The sequence below is a fragment of the Buteo buteo genome, chromosome 25 (genome assembly GCF_964188355.1).
Source record: "Buteo buteo chromosome 25, bButBut1.hap1.1, whole genome shotgun sequence".
NCBI classification, from domain to species: Eukaryota; Metazoa; Chordata; class Aves; order Accipitriformes; family Accipitridae; genus Buteo; species Buteo buteo.
In genome coordinates, this window is record NC_134195.1 from 4,910,433 (window position 1) to 4,934,717 (window position 24,285).

The 24,285-nt window shown below is 39.1% G+C and overlaps 1 protein-coding gene across 1 annotated transcript in view; it reads right to left on the reverse strand.

Moving 5' to 3' along the window:
* NCK2 (NCK adaptor protein 2) overlaps nt 1–21,681 on the reverse strand; it is a 53,716-nt gene extending 32,035 nt beyond the window's left edge. The window contains exons 1-2 of the mRNA XM_075057313.1: nt 21,608–21,681; nt 250–491 (exon numbers count right to left, since the gene is read on the reverse strand). Coding sequence (XP_074913414.1) covers nt 250–475 — 226 coding nt within the window. The 5' untranslated portion in view covers nt 476–491; nt 21,608–21,681. The remainder of the gene's footprint in view (nt 1–249; nt 492–21,607) is intronic.
* Between the last annotated feature and the right edge of the window lie 2,604 nt (nt 21,682–24,285).

Here is a 24,285-nt window from a genome sequence, read left to right on the forward strand (position 1 = left end):
CAATCTCTGACAAACTGGAACAAAAACAACATCTTATTCTCCTGGATGTGATACGAGAAAACCCATTACAGATTTTTCCACATGACTCTCCCCCCACACTCTCCCTCCCTCCCCCACCATGTCACCTCAAACTAAGGATTACGAAAATCCAAACGAGCATGTTAAAAAAAATATTTATATGAACATTACATTCGCAATCTGAAACCCATCAAGTCTACTAAACTTCTTCCAAAATACAAAAGGACTTACCCAATGTGTCTTTTAGATTTTTAACCAGAGAACCTTTCTTCAAGCTGTTTTTTCGCTCCACATAATTTGATGGCACGTATCCCGTTTTGTTGGCCGCGTTTCTTACCCTCCACCATGTCTTGGAATCATCTAATAGCCAAAGACGCTCATTTTTCTTGATGTCAAGTTCTTGGTCCTGCTGTGCAGTGTAATCCCACTTTGCAATAACAATAACTTCTTCTGTCATCTTTCATGGAGTCCTTCTGCAACAAAATATTAAAACACACTCATCAGTAAGTTATATCATGTAACTCTTACTCAATTTTTTTCTTTGAGTTCTTCTGAAATAGAAGGGTAGGGAAAAATGAGAAAGCCATACAGAGAAACACCTCACAGATTGGAATGCCTCTTTCAAAAATAAGGGAAGTCATATTGACCTTTCTTGCTTTTTCTGCCACTGAAATATGACAACACCTTGATAGCAAATTCTAGTCATAATGTATTACGTTCACTTCCCCTGAATGCATATAAAATATTATTCAGAAATACGTTAACAAAGGCTAATTTATAAAACCCATTTAGTTTTTGCATGTAGCATTATAAAACTATCCCACACCTGGCATTCAAAGTTCTGACCTGAGGAAAAAAAAAAAAATAGCAGCATTCAAAAAATATATTTTCCTTGTGCCCTAGTTCCTCATCTTCATACTAAATGCAGAAAACTTAAAAATAATACATTAAACAAAGTTATCCATCTTTTTTTAATAGGAAGTTAAAAATACTTCAAGTAATGTAACTCAGCAGGGACATTTGCGATCAAGAAGAGGGTACTGTCTTTAGTTAGCCTTTGTTCACAATGTTTTGCACAGGCAGCACAATACTGCATTTTAGGAGAAGACTTCACTCCCACTTTGCTCCCAGGAAGATCCCAGCTCACCGCAGTCCTGTGCTGGGCACGAGTCAGCAGGGTGAAGAGCACCCGCTGCTCTTCCCTCGATTGCATTGCTTTTCTTCCCTACCCGAAACTTATCCAGAGTTCTGTTAAGACTGAATGAGTTGTCTTTTTTTACTTACCTGTAACAAGAACGATCTTTCCCAAAGCTATTTGTCAGCTGCATAAAGACAGCTGCGTGCCTCCACGTTTTCCTACGCACCCCAGTAATTACCAGGAACAATGTGAGGGAGGACAATAGTGTACAAGGAAGACAAAACTCCCATGCCAGTACCACTGACATTCAAACATATTATAATGCCAACAAAAACATGTTGATTTCATCCTCTAAATTCTGAGAAGTTACCTAAAATTTTCTAAACGCTGCTGGGAGTTTTTGGGGGAGAGGGAAGTGGAGGAGGATGGGAGAGAGTGGGAGGTGATAATATATTTAAAATCAATGTAGCAGATTATTTTTTTAAAAAAGTAAAAGCTGTAGATTTCCTTTAACTTACAGATTAGTAGAAACAGGTCCCAGAGTACTTCAAACTATTAATGTCCAAGGATCTTTTTAACATTATTTGACTTTGTTGCCTAGTTCTTAGCAGTCCACAACCCTATGAACTTTGATACCTAATAGTTTATGGGGCAAAAAGGTAATTAAAAAAAAAAACCCAAACCTCATTCAGAAATTCTGTTCAGCATGTAAGTTATATCACCTGTATTCAGAGAGGTTCCTTCTGCAGTCTGTAAACACACACACACACTTTCTCCCTTTAGCTACAGTACAAGATGTGAAAACTACATGCTAGACAGCCCAGCAGTCTACTCTTTCAAAGGAAAAGAAGTGTTTCCCTTATTTAAAGTTAACCTATAATCATAAGACACAACAGTGGACTCTATTACAATTTAACAGCCTCCTCTTATCATCATTTTTGTTTCCAGGAGAGCATCACATAGGGTTGAGCTATGGTTGCTAAACTATTTGACAGCAAAGTTCTGGAAAGTACCAACAACGTCACCCCTCATGGCCAAGGTAGGATGACATTTTGGAAAATCTGAAGCTGAAATCAACAGGTTTAAATTCTCATTTTCCAATTAGAAAACACAAAGGAACATACAACAATTAAAACATTATTCAAATGCGCGTTTGCACAGCTGAGAGCTCCAAGATTAATTCAAAAAGAAGTTACGATGTTTTGAACAATTGAGAAGAAACACCACCCTTAGAGTTCAAACAGCCAGTGACTTACGCAGGTGGAATTGAGGATTTTACAAGAAATAAGTCACCATACCCTTCAACAATTTTTTTTTTTCTCCCCTAAAATAATAATCCCGTCTGACAATGACATAGGAGAGCCTGAGCTTTGGACCACAGCCTCCAATAAACTGCCCTGGTTTCTGACTCACATAAAATGGACAGATAGCCTACAGGTCGATAAGCTGATGTAGCCACAGGGGGACTGCAATCAAGCATGTTCTGGAGGCCGGTGTTGTCAATATAATCTCTCTCTCCAATTTAGATCAGTTTATTTTATCTCAGCAATTGTAAAATGGTCAATTCTTACTATTCCCGGGGTCATGGAGAACATGAAGAAATAGGACACCATCAATGCAGTTGGCTGATGCTGCCACACACAGGCTCCACTTCTAAAAAAGGTTATTTTCACAACACAGGCAAGTTAAAATTATCTATCAATATTACAGTATATTAATAATAAAAAAAACAAATTAGGTGTAATATTTGACTAGTGACTGATGGAAAACTATTAAACTCTTCTTATCCCTCTGAAGCAACAAAAAATAAATAACTGAATTGGCTCCTGTTGTAAGAGTCACCAAGTGTTTCTCCAAGGTGTTGGGGCAAGGACAGAAGCACAGGAAAAGACCACACGTCAGGGCTGACGACATCAACTACACAGTCCTCCGAAAAATCACTCAGGGAGCCCCAAGCCACCCAATTTCTACAATTCCAGTTATTGTTGAGGTGTAAAACTGCCACTCTGCCTGAGAAACAGTGTCATTTCACAAGCAGACCCCTTGCATGATGCAATTTTGGCAGAAGTGTAGAAAGCCAAGTTTCTCAAGTGGCATGCTCATGCAGAACCCATTTCAGTAAAGCACTCCAGGTTTTGCTGAATGTTTAATGGCAAAAGCACTCCTACCCAAGTGGGGACAGGATTTATAAAGAGTCAAAATGCATCATATAATTGCAGCTGAGCATTTGTCCTTTTAAAACTGCATGCATGTGTGTGGAAGAGCTTGGTTGTGCTGGTTTTTTAGTTTGGGGGGTGCGGGGGGCGGAGATCTGGGTTTGGGGTTTTTTTGTTTGGTGGGAGGGTCTTTTTGTTTGTTTTTTGGTTGGTTGGTTTTAAATTTGGGCAACTAGTATTAAAGTTTTTAAAATTACTTTCTTATGGTTGCATCATTAGACTGGCTCCATCAAGGACAATAAGGTTCTTCCTGTGACATTTGCAGAGCTAAGATTTCCTCGTATGTGAGTAACGATAATAATCCCCCAGTTGTTCCCCAGAAGGGGGGCTGTAGAATTAATAGTTTTGAAATGCTTCTGCAGCACAGCTGTGTGCCAAACAAAAGATTAGAAGTAAAGGACATATCTAGATCTGGGGAAAAACATAAGGAAAAAACAGTAATACAGCCTTCCAAAAAAGGCGAGTGTCCCATAAAAACTTGACACGCACTCAAAATGTGAAATTTCTTCAGTATACTGCTTATAGACTGTGCAACAAAATATACCACAGTCCCCATAGATTCTAATGATAACATGAGATTCTTTCACATCAAGAAAATGAAAGTCCATTACTGCTAAGAGTGTACAACGTTCTGGAATGTTCCTCCTCAAAAAGCTCAGAAGTCCTAGTGCTGACATGCACTCTCCTCCTCATACCCAACAGGACAACACCCCCCCACTTTAAAAAACACCAGTGAAAAGCTTTGAAATACCTATGCAAGGAACTGTAAATTTATGAAATACAACACAGTCATTTCTCAGAACAAGATTGCTTCACTTCAAAAGTATATGTATGGCCTTAATTTTTAGCTTACCATATCAAGCGGTCATTTGCTTTACTTTTATGGCAATCCAACTTCCAATTGCAGTTTTTAAACAAACAAAAAACCCCAAATAACCCAAAACAAAAGACACCACACTAAATGAGCCAACAAACAAAACTCCACATCCCAGACCTTCAACAGGTAATTCTTACACTAGCTATGTGACTGATCCACACTTCCAACCCCTTTTAACCCAGCATTTCCTTCATTGCTAGCAGTGGTACTAAACTAATTTATTTTACCAACATTGTATTTGCTGAAATGTTACAAGTAATCAGTTAAGATTGAGCTCAGGTATTTTCAGCCACTTTTGTTTCTTCCCTCCAGTTTAGGTTTTGTTAGCAGAGGAGTCCTGTCTTCAGTGGCAGCTGCCCTTCTGCAGAAGCACACCTGAAAATTTTCCCCCACAAAAACATCCTTGGGAGAGAGGGAAAACCTGAAAAATCTGCCTGGCTAGGAAGGCAGTGAACAAAAACCCAGCCAAGGTAAAGTCAGTTATAAGAAGACGGTACTGAAAGCCTGCTCAGACAGGTGAGGAACATTAGCTAACCCTAAGGCAGACATCAGTGGAATGTCTAGTACTGTAGCTCCTGTAAAGCCTTTATCAGAAAAAAGTCCAGAAGGGAAAAGGTTATGTTCAATAAACTATCAATGATTCAAGAATTTAGCAATGTTAGAAAGAAAACAAAGACAACCAACCACTTATGCCGTTTTGAACCGATGCTTAAAACTGAACCATGCAAGCAGTATTTGAGGTTATGGAAACTAAAATGTAGAGGACCTGAAGAGAATTTGCTCCCACAAACTTTTAAATCTGCTAGTGATTTTCCATGTGAAAGATTTGCTCAGTTGATGTTATTTCAAATATCAAACTATATACAATTGTTACACAGATCTCATTATCTTTCACCAAGCCTGGATTTCTCCCCCTACCATATAGGTCTAATGTGTTTCTCCCACAATGCTAAGTAAGAAAGGATCCATTCCAGCATGCCACCTGAACTGGAACCTTCTCCTATAGATTGAAACAAGTTAGCACTCCCACTAGTTTAATGCCCTGGCCCAAAGGGCAGAAAAGCAGTATCTTTTCTTGCCTTCAGGAGGAAAGCTCAGGGTTACATCAGGGATACACAGTTAGTATAGTGCAAACAGGAGGAGGTATGGTTGAGCTTTAAAGACGCAGTGAGAAAGGAAGCGGTTGCTCTCCTTGTTCACAATTTATTTTGCAAAAAGGAACATGGCTGAAAAATGACTGACAGTAATGCTTGAAATTTAATCCCTCACCAAGGGAACAAGCAAAAATTCTATTAATAGGAAGTGACAATTGATGTAACAGACTGTTCTGGAATTGGATGCCCTCCTAAGACACACTGAAAGAAAGGCACTAAATTGATACGGAGGCTTTTACATGACACTGATGTACATTAAAACACGTAATTGCTATGCAACATTACATAATATTGTATAGTAATTATGTCTTGAGTTAATTGTCTTGGGAGAATGAAAAGCTAACTAATGACGTATCACAGTTTTCTCTAAGATTTGAGGCTGAACATCCTCTCTCCTTCTCCTGCCCCAAACTCTGAATCAAAATGGGTTTGGAACCCTCCAGCACATCTTGCTGGCGGGCCAGCTATCTGGTGGTGTCCACTTGGTTGATCTTTTGTAAGCTACAGCAAATAGGCAGTATTTGGTCCTCTAAGGTATCACAGCTGTGAAAAAATAAAAAAAAGTCTCTTTCCATCAAGGCCTCTTTCATAGTAAGCGGATGTGCTTACTGTATTCTGTAATTAATAAAATAACTTGTATTGGATCACTTCATCTGAAGCGCATTCTAAGTCTGAAGCTTTCTTATTTTTGAAGATGCAATCTCTGGTTAGCCTGCCTACTGTTTCAGGAGGTTTGAAGCTTTGTTTTCACTTACAGTTGTTCTCTTTGTTGCATGTGTGGTTAGGTTTTTCTAAATCAGCCTGGATGAACAGTTTTGACATATAGAAAGATTTCAAAAAAGCATTTCTACATTTGAGATTGTTCCACTCAGTTCTTGGGGATCAGTAAAGCACCAAACTCAAAGACAGAACTCAGAATGCATTAAAAAGAACAGAAATGTGAATTCAAATGAAAATTTGTGAAAAAGAATACACCTTTTGGACATACTTTTAGCAATTTCCAGTAGAACACAGCACTTTTGACAATTAAAGCATGTATGTCTGAAAAAACAGGAAAATATCATCTCCTTCTTGCAAAGGCCAAAGTTAACCTAAACCAAGCAAAATATATTTCAAATGATTGCTACAAGAAAATCTCAAAATGCAGAGGTTTAGAAAGAGTAAGCAAGCTGACCCAAATTATGGCAAATCGCAGCCCTTTGTTAAAACCAGTAAAAACCCTTCCATGCTTTGTTACATGGGCTATTTGCTGGTGCCTAGACAAATGGAGATGGATCACATAAAGGCCACCTTGTCTAACTGCTGCTGCAGTTTAACACTTTAATACTGCATATAATGTGTGTCAATCCATCCCAAGGGACACATTTCTTTGGAAAGAGGTCACTGCACCAAAAATTATTGTAAGAATACTCCCCCCTTCTTTTAAAGGAAGTTAACCAAATAGCTGTAGTGATCAAACATTCATCATCTTGCTATGCAGTTCTGAGGTGCCAAACTGATACCTGGGCTGCCTAAAATTGCTGACTGTTTTAACACAAGTTTTACAATTAATTTGGGGTATTTCACTATTAGGTCTCATTAGGATGCATTGACTACAGCACTAAAAGTGATAGCTGAGTAAGTGCAAGTGATTATTATCTAATTTACTTTGATGTGCAAACTGAAGACACAATCACAATCAATAGAAGCTGCTGTTGGTAATTTAGGAGGGTCAGTTTTCCAAAGCTGAAAACAAGCATAAGTGGAAGCTGTAAAGAATAAACGTGAATAAAGATATAAATAAATGGATCCACTGCAAAGGAGGAATGTTTTATTACATTTCCCAACCTACTCTCACAATTTAGCATTTATGAAAGAAGTATTATATGGTTAAAAGAATATTCTGTTTAAAAAGTGAGGTAAAAAGCTCTGGAAGTTTTCTGTGTCCCCTCTCCCTGGTCAGTTGAAAAGGAAAAACTGATAGCAACAAGCTCAAGTCAGGAAATGCAAACTGAGGCTATGAAAAAACTGCAGTTTAGCTCATTAAGAACTATAAAAAAGTTATTAAACTGCATCTGGAATAAACTAAATATTAGCAATAGAATAAGTACAGAATTAGATAGAACATTAAGTTTCCTGCACATGATGTAGGAAAAAAATGTTTAACACTTATTTCTACACTATGGGATTATTTTACAATGACAATCATTTTCTTCTCTGTCATTAACTAGGGTATGAAAACAATACAAGAAATTAAACACTTTTAATCTTCAAATGCACCCCAAGATAGCAGAACCATGCACAAAGCTTTTACAGTTTTAGTGTCAACTCTGACAAAAATTTAGAGCAACGAAGTAGTTCTGGAGAATTGCAGCTGTGCCACTAATTTGAAAGCATAAATTGGATGATCCTTGATAACACCATGAAGCAGTCAGATGAACTCTAATCCTAAAGAAAAATAAAGGAAACAGACAAAGGACCCCCCCCAAAAAACTCCACACAGTATACCAGCAGATTATGGATGTGCAATTAGTACTTATCAAAAGGCTTTTAAGGAAGATAGGCATGAACAAACTATTTTCTCAGTACATTTTTCACTTCATTTGATCTCCCAATTTAGGTCTACCAATTGACCCAAGCCCACAGCCATGCTGGACAGATGAACAACCAGCCAAAGGACAGGTCCAGCCGCAGGGCTGACTTCAAAGGCAGGCTCAGCAGACACCGTGAGCCATTCTGGCAGGTCCCGAGACATCTGTTCTTAGGTGCCAAAGTACTCGGTTTCCTTATGAGTCACTTGGGGGGGCGAAGAATAATTATAAGTAAAACTGTGAGGGTGATACAGCCCGGTAAAACAGTTAATCAGATGCAGGACTGCCTTGCCACGGGCCCACTTCTACATGATACTTCTTGCTAAAGTATAAGCAGGTTGTATATCTTCAAAAAAAGTGAAGGATCAGTCTTAATTAACCAGTTATTTAGAACTGTACTAAATAACTTCATCTTGATGCTGCCCCTGCACACCTCACACCCTCTCCCTCTCTGTATCACCTGCCACTGTTTCAGGGCACAATGCTGCAAGGTTTGGGGTTTTGTTTCTTCAACCGGATGCCTCCAACAGCTTCTAAGCAATGTTTGCTTCTCTCGGCCCCACAACATATCTGATATCCCAATCTCTAATACAACTGCAGCTACGCTCTGGCGCCTTGTATCTTGTGCTACAGAACAACTGCAAACAGGAAACCTCAAGACTAGTTTAGTGGTAACGAATTTCTGCACAGCTCTAACAAAGCACAAAAGCCAAGCTTGTTTTTTGTCTTGTAAGTGGCTTAGATTTAAAAGACACACAAAGAAATAAAGGAGAATACAGATTATAAACACCCAGAAATACATCCTTCCTGCTAAGAGGTCGGTACAGCACTTTACCATTCAACAAAAAAGAAATCTCACTTTATATATGTTTATATAATAACATACAAAATGATGTTTGTAAAAAAAATTTCCCACCCAGTGTTTTCATGAATGTTCACACGAATCAGTCTGCCCTGATGAAAAAAGCAGGGACTGCTTCAGATGATCTTTTCAAATGTAAGCTTACCATTTAAGGAAAAGAAATAGTTTTAATCACTGTCTGCATCTCCTCGGCGAGACCCACCTATGTTTTGTGTGCAGCCCAGAACCTTAGTGATGACCGTCTCTGATGGCTCAAAGTCACCTCACAGTCACAACTGCCCATTATTCAGACCAATACAGCTTCGTAATTTTGAGGTATACTGTCTCGGAAAAACTTGAAGTTGCAAGAAGAGGACACAATGCTGTCAGAACAGTAAGACTCTGGACAATATTATTAGGTAAGAATAAAATTGCTAACATTTATATGAGAAACTAGCAGATACTTTAGCCTGCTACATCTCTAGTGGTAGAAAAGAGAAAGTCATCCAGACTATGACAAGGTAGGCTGCTGCAGCACTAAAAGAACACAAAACCCAGTTCTGGCCTTCTATTAATTCATGCAATACCACCCTAATTTTATATGATATACACCGTTCCATGTTGTGACCTTCATAGCAGCTAACCTTCCCAATTCCTTATTTTTTTTATTTCATTAGTAGTACTGCTACGCCACAAAATTTCCTGGTCTGGGGCAGTTCAAGATATAAATGCTTAATCAATGGGACAGTTTTTAAAACACATAATACGAAGTACTATCTTTCCTATTTATGTGATAAGCACTCTGCTGTTTCGGGAAGCTAAGTTTTTTTAAATCTTTTGATGTCTAACTTAAAAAGAAGAGGATATTTCTATACCCTTTTTGGAACAGCATGCCTAATATAAAGTAGGCAGTGTTCATTTTTAGCTTCTGACAGATGATTTAAATTGAAAATTCTATTTCAAAGGACAAAAAGCTGGTATTCTACAGCAAAAAGCAACATATGTTACAGTTTTGCAATACTAGTTAGGAGCCTTATAACTTACCTATGCTTAAAAGATAGATAATGTTAGTAATAGAAATTACAGAGAAAACACTCTAATAGGTCTTTAGCTAAGCTGAAGCTGAGTATGGTCACCAACACAGTTATAATAAAAACCTGGCTCAAGTCTTTCCATAAATGTGGGATGACTATTAAGAAATTGGCTAAGGACAACCTTAAGGGATTAAAAAACCCAAACAAACATATTTCAGCTTGTTTGGGGGTGGGGGCATTTTTGAGAAATTTGTACTTTTATTTCATTTGGAAAGCAAGACAAAGATTAACAGACAGTACCGGCAATGTTATAAAGACCAGGCAAAAAACGAGAGAGAGGGTTTTTGTAGTTAGATGATTTTATTAGTGCTTCATCCAACCCAGATGGTATTTTTGGAAGAAGGTATTTCCCCATACCTTGAAGACTATACAAAATTGCATCTTGTCATGCCCTTCTATTATATATTTATCAGAAAACACAAGGAGCATGAATTATTAAGTCATCATCGCTGGTTTTAGTCTGTCAAAAAAGAGTTAAAAAAAAAAATGTCTTGAATATAAAGCAACTCTGACCGCAGACAGCCAGCTAACATCCCTTCCTACCAACCCCTTCCTTCCTCCAGCCTTTAGCCCCCCCCTGCTCATACCATCTGCCCTCAACCTCCCTCTCCTGCATCTGTTGCTGCAAGCTCCACCAGCAGGCAGGGCTCAGGCAGGTGCCGGCAGCAGCTGCAGGTTCTTCTGCCTCCATCAGCAGCCTACGCAGATGCAACCACTGCGGCTGACCCGATCTGCGGTGACTTTTTCCACTATTAGGGCAAAAAGCTGCTGGTTGCTTTGTTTTGAAGGCACTGCCATCAAGAGCGATGGTTTTCCACGTTCTGGACAGCAATGGTAAAAGCCAGACCGTGCAGAAAGGACATTTTCAGACCCTTCAGCTGCAAACAGCATGAGACAAACAGGGAGGCGGCAGCTTTTTTGGCCTATGTTTCTCGGCTGCGGAGTAAACAAAACAGAACCCCAAACGTTGCCTCACGTTTAGATAAATATAGCGAGAGGGTCAGAAAAGAGCATCGGCTCACCTTTTCTTGATTTCTTTTAGAAGCAGTTTCAGAAAAGCCACACTGCTAATAAACAGCTCAACTGCACTAAAGGAAACTTTTGGGAAAAGAGACCTCATCTCTCTTCTAAAACAGCAGCAGTGATTAACGGCCACACCTCCTCCGCATTGGTTTACGGGTATTTCTACTAAGTCAGAGACACAGATAGGCTTAATGTTTGTTGGTGTTGCTCTGGACTGTTGTATCTCCACTCCTCCCAGCAGACAACATTTAAGCTTACCTATACCTTTGGAAATACATGAAAATAAAAAAAACAAACAAGACAGAAGAGAGAGGAAAAGTCCAGGAAGAATACAACGTGCGTTAGGTGTCTACGCAAGACAAAATTAGAAATCATTTTATACCTACCAACCCCTCCACAGTCCCTTACAAAAAGGGGGTAAGGAGGGAGCCAAGCACACAAGATCATAGAAGAAAAAAAAATCCAGACACTCTACTGAGAGGACATTTAGGTAATATTATCTGTATGATAGACTGGTGAAACATGCTCTGCAGAAGAACAAATTAAGTGTACCGCTGTTTGTGCATTTTCATACTCACTGTCAAGAAACCTTCCTTCTCACCTTGAAATTAAAACAGCCAGCCACTCAAGATAGGGTGAACACCATGAAATTTTATAAAGGAGACATCCTTGAATTTCTTTCAAGATAAAAAAAAAAAAAAAAAAGGCATTTGAATGATTTGCATCCATTGCTGCTTCTTTTCCCCTAGCTCAAACATTCAATGGACTGCAGGAATTACACTTCACTGGAAGTGTTAGTACATTTATGTATTGTATAAACAAAGAACAGTCCTCAGACATAAGAAGTTTAACCTTGATCTCGCACAGAAGGACAGAGCTCAGAATCACTGTGGATTGCTACGTTTTACTGCTAATCCCTTGAAACACTGCTACCTACTTTTCAAGGGATTTCACTTTAAACTGTCTATAAAATGCTGAAAATAAAATTGAACTGCTGACCTTCTGTTCCCCAATAGAAAAATCATATATTCACTTTTTAACTAGAAAGAGGAAAAGATGTTTGTTCAGTTCAAAAACGCATTTATTCCCAACCAAAGCTGTTTAAGGAAAAAGAGTACATTGTCCATTTCTAGACAATGTTCACTTTATAGTCTTAAGCAATTTATCAATTGCTTTACAAAAAACCTCATTCAATCTACCTCATGACAGTAGGAAAATGTGAAAAATACTTATATTAAAACAATTTTTAACTTTCTAGCTCACAGAGCCCTAAGTAACTTACGGGCCCTGTTCAGACTGTTGCCGTGAGCTTTCCAGTTTACTGTCATTTCAAATACTGAATAAAATCTTGGACTTCTGGATTTATCATTTTTTTTATCACCTGGACCAGAACTTTTGTCTAATATAAAAAGGTGCATGTAGCAGCACAAAAAAGTAGTAAGATGCTTCTCAATTTAACTCTCAGGCACACACAGTTCCACAGATTTTTACCTGAATTTGGAGTTACTGAACATCTATTTGTCATATCTAGGAGACTTTCTCACGGAAAAAGCTATTTTCTAGAAGCAGAGTCTTTGAATAATACAGGTAAAAATAATCACCGGATGCAAGATAACATTCTTGATTCTGTGCTTATGTATGTAGCCAAAGAGGCAGCTTAAAAGATACAGTGTTGGATTTCATTAAGAAACAGCTAGTACTCTTAAATTTATTCCCATATAAATCTGTACATCTTCCTGAAGAAGATTGGACCACAAGATAGTTACTCGGAAAGCTATCCTTTTAATTTCCTGATAGGAACACATACCAAGAGAAAGCACAATTTAAATAAAGAGACACTCTTGGACCTCGTATGAGACATAAGTAAATGCTGCAGCTTCACAAGTCTCTTGTCAGTCAGACTGACTGCTGTGCTAATGCTGTACAACTGGGAAAGTATCAGCCCAGGCAAGAAAGGGCCATCCCCCGAGTCTCCCCCTGAAGTTATCTGTTCTCCTTCCATCTGACAGCTCTTCAGAGTCAAGACAGGAATCCTCTCTTACTGCTCCCAAAACACAAGTGCAGGGGAAACTCTATCCCTCATGCTTTTCCAAATAAAACAGGTTTCAAAACGACCTGTCTTGTAGCTCTTAAAAATGCTTTAAATCTAAAGTCAAGACTGCATTTTTGGTCTGGAATGTTGGCAGCATTCATATATTTCAATCAAATTATTTCTTACATATCTTCCTCCCGTTCAGATGAGGTCCTCTTCTAAAAAATAGTACTTGCAAGTGCTCTGCCACACAACTTCAGCAGCCAGCCATTGTTAAATCCTCAATCAAAGGGGAGGGACGCAAAACCAAGAGAGAAACACCATTCACTGAAGGGGGAAACGGATGAAAGGGGATTTACTGAAACCCTTCTGCCAGCCGTGCTCCAGAGAATGCAGGCTGCTGTAAGCATGTTAGGAAGATGCTCCTTATTCTGAACTCTCACCTTGCTGTTCTGGTGTCTGTGTAAGCAGTCTTAGAGCAGCTGACAACCTAAACAGTTGTTCCACTACTACTACCCCAACATGATTTTCCACTGCTGCTCAAAAAGGTAAGCTTCTGAAAGTAAACTTTTACCGGATAAAGACTAGGAATATCTGACTTTTTCCATAGAAACAGTTACCAAAAACCAAGAATAAGCAATTAGAAGAGTCTACATTTCCATGAGCAAAATATACATTCAATAGAGACCAACATTGCCTAGCGATGCCAGACTCTCATCCTCCTTTATTCCTACTCTCAGCTCCAGTGCCTGAACAAAACGGAATCTTTCCAAACTCCTCTAAATCTCCTCCTACTGTTTTATCTTCTGCCAGAAACTTCTTCACAGCTCACTTTTCTGAATAAAATCTCCCTGCAATAAACAAATCGGTTCAAAATTAAACATTTGGCTTTGGCTGCTATATCACATTCCCTTTCATACAGAAATGTTATATACTCTTACACTGATGAAGATGTTCTATGCTCACACGCACATGGACACATTTTCTTCCTTACTCCCAACAGATAACAATAAAACGCATCAACAAATGTGAAAGGGAATTAAAAGTAGCCAAATAATTTCCAAACATGGAGAGAGACTGTGGGGATTAATATCTGTGCTAGAACAAAGACTAAATAAAGGAAAAACAGGTTCAAAACCACAGGTCTGAAATTTGGAAGTTTAGCCACAGAGTTCTCGTTCCTTCTAGATTAATACAAATTTAAAAATTTATATTACAACAGAAGAGAAGCCAATAGTGTTACCAAATCTGCATCAAGCCTCAATGAAAAAGGCTTTTTAAAGAAATTTCATACACAAATATTGGGAGCTGTGGAGCAGTATATGAAAGGAGTGGCAAGTTACAATCCCTTGACTTATCCAAAGTAGGAGCAAGTATATAAAAATTCACAGATTACCTCAAGGTGGGGAAGAGAATAGGGAGAAAGGGGAAGACACATGTATCCCCTCTCCCCCTGGACCTCAGGGAGAACTTACAGAAAAGATCCCTTTTCCTTTCCTACATCACAGAACCTCTGAATGCTTCAAGTGGCTAATACCAAGCTTTTTTATTTTATTTGTTCCTGTTCTTAAGCTTCCAGTTGAAAATTAAGTTCTGAGGAACAGGTCTGGGACTGAAGTGTTACTTGATGCCTCGTTCCTGCTCCTCTAGTGTGTAGTTAAAAAACTCAACCCTGAAATCAAGCTTTAGTTCCATAAAGGCAAGCAAGACTGTGTCATTGCATCAGATGCTGTTTCTCTTATTTTTAAGGACTCTGCAGAATTAGTCAGGGTACTGACTCAGGATGAAGAGATGCCCAGTCACCACTTACAGACCAGAATCCTCAGTCTGACCAGTGACCTGCTTAGTGCCGTCATTTTCCTCCTCTCCTCCTAAAGCGCAGCCAGCGAGCAAGTCACAACCACCTACTGATGTCTCTGCTGCAACACCTTCTTTGCTGAAGAGTACACAGCAGCAGCCGCTCCTCACACCGCTGGACATAAGCCCAGCACACATACGGGACACCCCCGTTTTGGCCACACGATGATGTGTTACCGGTTTCACGGGAGAAGGCTTACAGCCCACAGGTCAAGACTTCCTGAAGTTTCAGTAACTTACTGCAGTCAGAAAGTATGTTATAGCAGCCACGCATCCAATGAGTGCCTGAAGCACAAGTCAGCAGTTGAGAATGCAAGTTTCCATTATCCCTCTGACAGTAAATTCAATTCTCTAAGGAGCACAACTGTCAAAACCTTGCTTAGGAGCTACTTTTAAAACCAGTTTTATAAACATATATATACACACACACACACACACACAGAAGGTTTGTAGTTCTAGTCAAAACACTGCAGTAAACCCAAGGATGTCACACCCTTTTCTTTTGAGATAAATACTTCAGCTCACCAGGCACGCTGATCTTCATCATCATAAACCAGCACTCTCTCCAGCAATAATGGAACAGACCTTTCCAGATCTTATACAAATCCAGGGCTGGCAGCAAATGCCATCCAGTAATCTTCAGGGAGAACTAAGAAAGGAAAACTAATACTCTGACTGTTTAATCTTGAAAAACAAATTCAGAGATCAAATATGAAGAGAGGTCTAACCCTCGTTCAACAGCATTTTTGGGGCTGGTATGTGATAACTGGAGAACTAATGGTATGAGACAACCCAGCTTATCAAAGAACGTGCCAAGTGACAGACAAAGAGCTACTGATTTAGTGCAAGATGGAGAACTCAAAATCAGCCTCTTGGGAAAATCCAGATCCCCCAACTGCCTGCTGCTTCAGGGAAAGGATGTCTCCGACATCACCCGCTGCAGCCAGCTGCCACGAGGGGCAGATATTTAACTTGCATATAGGAACACATTTGTTCAGATGTCTGTATTTCACATTAAAAAAAATATCAGGCTACAGGTAAATTGTAAAGGTTAGTAGGAAGAGGTGGAACAAGCAGTTGCAAGGAAAAGACAGGCTAAAAAGAAACGCAAGCACTCAAACTAGTGAGGAAAAAGAACAGTGTGAGTAGCAATGACAGTAGCAGGGGACCTGCTGGAAGGATTATGCATACAGCTGCTGAATCAAAAAGCAGGAGTAGGATCATTTAAAAGAAAGGGGTTAGTGGGGGGAGAGAGTGATGGAGCAGGTAGAAAATAAGCTGCACAGAGGCTCTATTATGGGGAACAACTAAAAGCAGCTGACACAGACAACAGCCTCCAAAATAAGGAGGGATAAGATGAGAGCTGCAGGGGAACCCTGAAACAAAAGGGTGTGAAAAAGACAGCACAAAGGAAAGCGGGGGTTAAACCCAGGAGAATGCAAGGAGGCTGTGATGTCTTAAAGTGAGACTCTCCAAGTCAGGGAAAGAAAAATAGACTGTAAAACATTTGTATCTGTACACATGGTATTCTATGCTTTATGTTACTACTGGCTTAAAAAAACAGGACAAGATCATTTTCTCAGTCCTCTCTGCTCAGTACAATTCGAGCTTTGTTACTACAGTGCAAACAGTAATCGTAATCCAAGATTAATTAACAGAATTATTAGAAACAGAATTCCACAGCAAATATACCACACTAGCCTTTAAACATTTTCTGTTCTGTGAAATTCACCAATTTCAGCATTTATCCAGAATAACACACGCAAAATCATTCGCCAGATACGAAACGAGATGAACTGCATGTGCAGTCTCTTCCCATGCGTTAAAAGGCAGTATTTCAGCAAGCCAAACTGTTTTTTAATACCATAATACATTTGATGTAACACATACCATTTGAACATGATGTTGTATGGAATACGTTAACAGAACTACTGAAAATAGACGCATTTATGGCTTTAGCTGTATTTCTACTACACACCAATTCCAACACGAACAATGAAGCGTTTAAAGTTCCCTCAAAGCCTCCACACCAGAAGAACTGCCTTCCAGCCGTTATCAAATGGAGGAACAAGCCTTCAACGGATTTTTTTAAGTGACCTACACCAACGCTGGCTGGGTACCTGCTCCTGCAAAGCACCAGTCAAGCAGCCAGCCCCAAAGAGCTATGGAACAGGGACAGCACACCTCAGAAACCCAAAGAGGCATTTGCAAGCAGGAGATGACAACAGCTCCTTTATGGGGCAGTTAGATCTTGGAGTAAGTCGGTGACTGTGGCCTCAGCCGCTAATCTGCTTCCTCCGTCGGGAGGGTTTGGGATCACTGACCTGGTCCCACACTGATACGGCCCTATTGCACTGCACAGCGCTGGCGCAAGGACTGCTCCCCGTCCCCGCGTCCCAAAAACCTCAAGCTGACTTTCCCCGACGTATGCCTCCACGTACAACACTCACCTAAGGCATGAACGCGTTCAGCATCTTGGGACAACCTCCCTGTGACGTAGCTTAACTACATGAGCTACCCTGAAGAGTTTCTCAAGATCATATTCTTGGCCACATCAGTTGTCCCTGAGAAGTGCAGTGCATATTCAAATCTAACTGAAACTGGTGTAATGCAGGGATATGTTTATTTAGAAGCCACAGAAATATGGGCTCAGTAACCAGTTCTGCCAGTGGCATTCCTCTGAACACTCATCAAGACACCAAGGTTGGTCGCCGAGTGTTCTGTGCTCAGTTCACGAATATAGTGGGGCACAAGCTTAACCTTAGCCTACTCATATATAGCTATTTTATACACACAGCTTAACTAATAGCCATATTCATGAGCAACATGCTAGATGCTTTTCAGCAGGCAAAGCTTTTTTTGGCTCAGAAAAACTAACATGCTGGATGAGAAGACAGCCGAAGTCCACATTAGCTATCAAACCACAAAACTACTTCCACCAGGAAGAACGTGGTCATTGTTTTATTTTTATTGAACTGAATTTTCACGTATTGATGAAAGAGCTGTACAGTGTCCTCTGATGAGGACTCCATAGGGATTGCAGTTAAAGTATACTGCAATGGCCATTTGTGGGCCATAGCAGGTACCATTGATACCCACAAACCTGAGTTGCACCTGAAGCTATCAAAGCTGGAAAAAAATTATAGACAAGTGATTCTTAATAATCTAGTTTATACTATTAGTAAATAAGAGCATGCCTGTATTTTCATGTGAAGAACTACAATAACTACAAAGAGAAATAGAAAAAGTGTAAAAAATCCAAAAGAGAAAATACTAAAATTATGTAATTCAGGGAAGATCAATTTATTGGGGGGGTGGGGTGTATACCTGTGGTTATGGGGGCGTAGGATGGGATGAAAGTGTTCTCCCTACCGTCCACAATTACAGGTTAGAAAGTATTCTGCCACTAGCATAGCATAATGGGCAGTATTCTACAAATTCATTTATTATACTAAATGTCTGTAAATATATTTAAGTAATGCTAAAGTTGCATTCGAAGGCTTAAAAGCAACACTTTAAGCACCTGGGATAATTGATGTAATTACAGGAAACATTTTTTTCTTAAGGGAAAGGAATCCAGACATCCACTCAGTACATTCAGTACATACCTTTCATTCTCTTAATTACTGTCAGAATCCAAATTTCCCATAACTATCTCATACAAAACACTAAGAACAGGGATTGTTTTCCTTGGGTTTAAACTCCTCAAAAATCAACAACTAGAAACATGCTGATCCATAGAAAAATACCAAGAACTATTTTGGTACAGCATCGCAGACAGTTCCATCAAATTGAAATGTCTGTGGTGCTTTTTCCTTTAAATGAGGAAGATCAGTCTTTCAGAAGCTGTGAGCAGGTCCCCAGTCTGACAACACGAGGAGTGCGTTGGCCTCACAGTTGTTCCAAGTACCTTTACAGACTGGGCTTTCCACCAAATGTTGTGGTACTGCAGCCATTGACATCTGATCGCATTTTGGCAGATCTGCTGAGTACTAGGACACTGATAACTTTGCTTGTACCTGTTGCTCCTGATATGTACAGAGGTATCCCTGAAGAACCAAACAGTACATTTCATAAAGGTGTATGAAGTCTTAAAGAATTATACTATTAAAGAACACTTCCCAGAAGATTTTTTCTAAAATACAAAAAAGAACTGCTCAAGGCACATATTAATATTGCAATCACTTTTAAAAATATTCTATTATGAAAATACAAGATGAAATTTATTTTTTGATTCAAAGACCGCAAGTGAATGAGGAACAAGTTCAAAAGTACAGAATACCACTACATACAACATGATGTTCTAAAATAGGTTAAATGCTTTCCAGATAGTTTCGGATTTGCCACAACTGAACGATTGCAATAAATTGCCAGAACATTAGGCTTCATGACAGATCTTTTCTTTTTTAAAAAAGAGTGCTTTCCATATAGTTCTCTTCAGAGAGAGAGAGAGAGAGAAACAAAAACAAACAACTGAAAAAAGCCAGCTTGCCCAGCTAGATGAAAGATGAGCTGGCAGATCTTGACAACCACATACTAATTACACTGTAGTTCTGACTCAACAAAATCCTATAATGACACATTATCGTCTGCAGTTCAGTGAAGTTTAAGAATATTTTGAGTGTAATTTGTGAATATTTACTCTGTTGTCAACTGCATTTCATTTTCAAAGGGCAAATGGTTTACTATGTTCTGGTTCAACAAAGCATTTCGAGTGTAGGCTTTACTGAGCATACACCTATGCATTCATTTCCTTTCAGGAAAGGCATTAGAATGCTCCCTGTTTTGCAGAATCACATCTTTACCAAGTTGAACATAGTCCATCGGAAACATGCACACAAAGGATGGAAAAAGACATAAAATATTAATACAGAAGTTAATTTCAGTAACAAAATTAAATCTAAGTATTGTCTCATTGGACACAGCAAGTATTCTAGGTACCCATACTTTAAAAGAAGAAAAAAAAAAAAAAAGACAGACTCCTACACCCCCTGTCAACTGAGATGTCCAAAGAGTTCTTTCTCTCCTCCCTTCAGTGAGCTACTATCTATTTATTGCCTTTTTGGGAAGTATAGAAAACCTTCACCTGCTGTAAACACCTTCACTTTGGGCATATTTGGCTCCCCTCCCCCCTTCTTGTTTTAAAGAGTAGAAGAAAAAATTACTCAATAAGCCAAATATCACAGAAATAAGTTCAACAAATAAAGATGACTCGAAATCTATAACTCAGATTCCAAACACCTATTTCCTTGAACAAATAAGTGGATTTTTTTTAAAAATTCTTTTCACTGAAAATTTAACTGAAAGCTATTATAAAAGATGACAAGAAAGAGATTCCAAAGATAAAACTCTAAAGACTTTTATATTACACATTTGAAATCAATACAAAATTTGGGACATAGTTGGTAAAATACAAGCTTAATTTTGAGTAGAAATTTTAGTAGAAAAAATAGAATAATTTTACTATGATTAAGTCTACAGTCTGATGAATCATTGGCTATACTCTGATCTGTTGGAAAGGCCAGGGTTATAAATTCGTCCATTACACTTAAAGACATATATCGGATAATTTGAAAATGTAGCGCAAGAGCCAATTGCAGCATCTCAGAGTTTCTATTCTAGTACTTCAGAATTTCCTTGTCAGTTTGAAGGAAACTGAATAATTTGCAAAAACTTATGTAGATGTTATACTTAAGACTGGGTTGCATTTTTAATTCTAACTGGTTCACCTGCACTTTATTAAACAAATTAAGTCTAATTTCAACATCTAATAACACTTCATTGAACAAGTATTTAACAGAACTCACAACAAATATCAAGGCACACAAGGACTTCATACATTGCTTTCCATTTAAAGGCTCCAAAATGTCAATAATGAGCCTTCATAACTTCCTTCTGAAGAAGGTAACATTACTTTTATTTTATAAACAGAGAATTGGAGTAAGAAATAATAAATCCACCTGGTGAAGTAACGAATGAAACTAAGATTCCCAGTTTTCTGTTCAGTCTGCAGCCACTACAATGCTGAAAGTTCTTTCAGTGTTCTGCCTTTTTGCTTTTATTTTTTTGGTACAGTTGTAATGAGGTTTCCTTTTATTAAAAGCTTCTGTTAATAAATCTCTGCTAAGCCACAGAGATAACTACAGATACTAGAAACAGACAACAGGGTACATGAATTAACAGAAAAAAGATAGCCAGACTCTACCACAAAATGAATCCTATGGAAAACATCAGCTTCATTAGGTTACTTCAGGTCTTCAGAGCCAGCCCAGGAAGATACTCTATATATACTGAATGCAGTTCTGTTCTACTCCCACAGAAAACCCAAACCTCCTTTCCTCTCAGTGCTTTATAAGCTATTACTTAGTTTTTAGATTTCAATCAAAGAATAATATTAAGCCTGCTCCACCACAGGCTATGGATGGCCACTACTCCTCCATACCTCCCACACCACCACATCCTGTCTACAGCACCTTCAAGGGAAAACGTCCCAAGTCAAAGCAGTAGGTAAAGGGAGACAGGAGCCAAAAAGCAGTGGTAGCAATATCTGGTGCTTAATTAATAGTCTGAGCATATCCTTTTTTCTTGTCTTTTTCTGCAAGTAAGAGCTAAAACTGATTTGTCTCAGATCGCTGAAGGAAAAAGACTTGCTATTTAATCATCCATCCAGCAGTTTAAAAAAAAAAATCTCAAGTACTACACTGCACAGAAGCAAAAACCAAGCAATACATCCAGTTCACTCATTATCTTTAGTTACAAAAATAACCACTGAACTTGAACCACTCACCTTTGGCACACTGTTAAAAGGATCCAGGCAGTGAAAGGCAGGACTCTCCAACAAAGTTATGTACACCACTATCTGAAACAACAAACAACACTTATTTTAGTTTCAGCACTAAACTTAGAAGACCTTCATCTAGGTAATTTAGTTTTCATACTACCAAGATCTCCTCAGAGATGCTGAAGAGCGGGCAGAATGGCTCCAAATTGAGCCACCTGTTCAGCATAAATAGAATCCATCTTCATACTTAACTTTTCTCCATGTGAATACACAGACAATCAAAACCATCTAGGAAAGAAAGTAACTACAAACCCAGCCATCACAGTACAGAGATAAACCAATCAAGAAATGGAATTAAAAATTCAGTCCAGTTTTAGAAAGATTATGTTTTAAAAAGCACCCTTATTTACTGTTTCCTTCACTTTTACATTAGTCAGTTTAACTTGCCCATAATTCCTAAGAAAAGAGAAATGCTGTTGCACATGGAAACCTGAGGTACATCAGTAAAAGCACAGCCAGCAGTTTTGGCAACATGACTATTTCCACCCAGGAGGCAGTCACACACAGTTGGATGTGCAATCCAGCTGGATTACTATCATGTCTAATAGCGATACTGACCCAACAAGAAAGCTCTGACAGAGGCGGTGAAACTGGGCATAGGGCTGGAGAACTCCGTTAAGGGATATTCTGGCTGGATGTAAAAAAGCCATGAGGGTGGCTAAGCACAGCCACATGCCCCCTGAGAAGTGATGGACCTTTCTCCCGGGAGAGTCTCAAATTCTCCAGGACATGGCCCCAGCCTTAGCCCTGCCAGGAGCTGGATGGCACAAGCCTCCAGCAGTCCCTCTCAGCATCCATTCTTCTGTTAAGTATTCCTAGCCGCAAAAGTAACCTTTCAGAAGGGACTTCAAAGTCTTTAAACATTTGTTTCTGTTTTTTAATGACACTTCTAACTCCATAGGATGTCTGACAAATTCAGGCAGCGTAAACCCATTAAGATCCAATTCAAAGAGAAGGAAAAAATTCTGAGCGTCTTCCTGCGCTGTAGCCCCTAGCTCGTAAGGATGATATATCACAACTCCAACTCAACCTGAGGCCACTCATGCACAAATGTTTCTGTTCAAAGTCTTCTCTGAACAGATTCCAACCAGTTGCCACTCTACAAAAGCATCCTATGAAGAAATTCAATTAAAAAGAGCAATTCATCCAATGATCCCACACATCATAATGAAGGGGGCAGGGGGGAAGTATATTGACAAAGGTATAATAAATACCTTACACAGATGTTTAGAAGTGAGATTTAGACTTCTAGCCATTAATAAGTGGAGTAACAGAACTACTAAAACCACAGTTTGACAAACATTTAAGCATAAACATATTGTTAGGGGATAAAGCACGAGCGAATCCCTGCCCCTCAGCTCCCCAGCTGCTCACCCCTTGCTCCCCAGCAGCTGCAAGGGAAGCCAGAGCATTGCCAGCCCTCCTGAAAAACACACAAGGAAAAAAAAAGAAATAAACAGAGGAAGGCAAATCATGAGGCAGTGTTATTCAACCAGAAGAGCCTCCTGATCCAGTTCATCACCTGAACGAAGATATGCCTGTGAAAGCAGAGTACAGACGGGACTGGAAGGTGACCTACCCCTTTCTCTGCCAGGCTGCTGGCTGGAACGCCTGCTGCCCCACCGCCCAACCTGGGTTTTCAGCTTTCTGCAGACACAGGCCATGGGCAACCACACTTTGCTCTATCAATTTTCCTGCCCAGTTACAGACCTTAACTGTGTTCTCACTGAAAACTGCTCTGTATTTGAAATTATAGGACAGATATCAAGTAAATGGGAAAGATACTTTAACAAATGAAGCAACATTAAAACCCAGAAGCAGGGCAGATCTATTTTCCTACTGGGTGAGTATTTTGTAGAACATGTTTTCCTCCTGTCAATAATACAAGAACATTTTTAATAATAAGGGGAAAAAATGAGAAAATAAAAGTCACTTCATTTTTTGTTACAAGATCTTCGGAACAGTACTATCTTTCCCCTTCCTACCTCACAAATCATCTACTGCCCATTAGCACCCACCACTAAAGTACTGTACCAAGATTCTGATTTTGTTTGGGGTTTTTTTTGTTTTGTTCCTTAAAGAAAAAAACAACACCTCTCTCAATTACTGCTTCCACCTTCACAAATACACATTTGCATATAGAACTTGGGTTTGAAAGTGAGCTGAAAAACAGTACTGTTAATTGTCAATACCTGAAAAACTAACCTCGTATGTGTTAGTCAACTGGAGATGAAATTGGGCAAAATAAGAGTCCAAATTCCATCTAAACACAAGCCGTGTTTATCTCAATATAACAATACTAAGTTCCTTCTGTACAGCAAGAACGGTTTTTACTTTCGCAGTTCAATTAACATACATTAAAAGTAGCTCAGAACATTAATGGTGATAGTGCAGAGTCAAAGGAAGAAGACACACAAGAAAACCTCATTCCTATCAACACTTTGATTGAAATGAATCTCTGTTAATCTAATGCACTAACGAGCGACCTCCTTTTCTATTTTTCTCCAGGTAAAAATCTTCACTTTGCTATGGAAGAGCCAGAGGAAGTTTTTTTGCTAAGAGTCACACTGAGAGTGACTTTCCCAGCAGAGTAACCAATTTCCATCACACCCCCGCCATGGCCC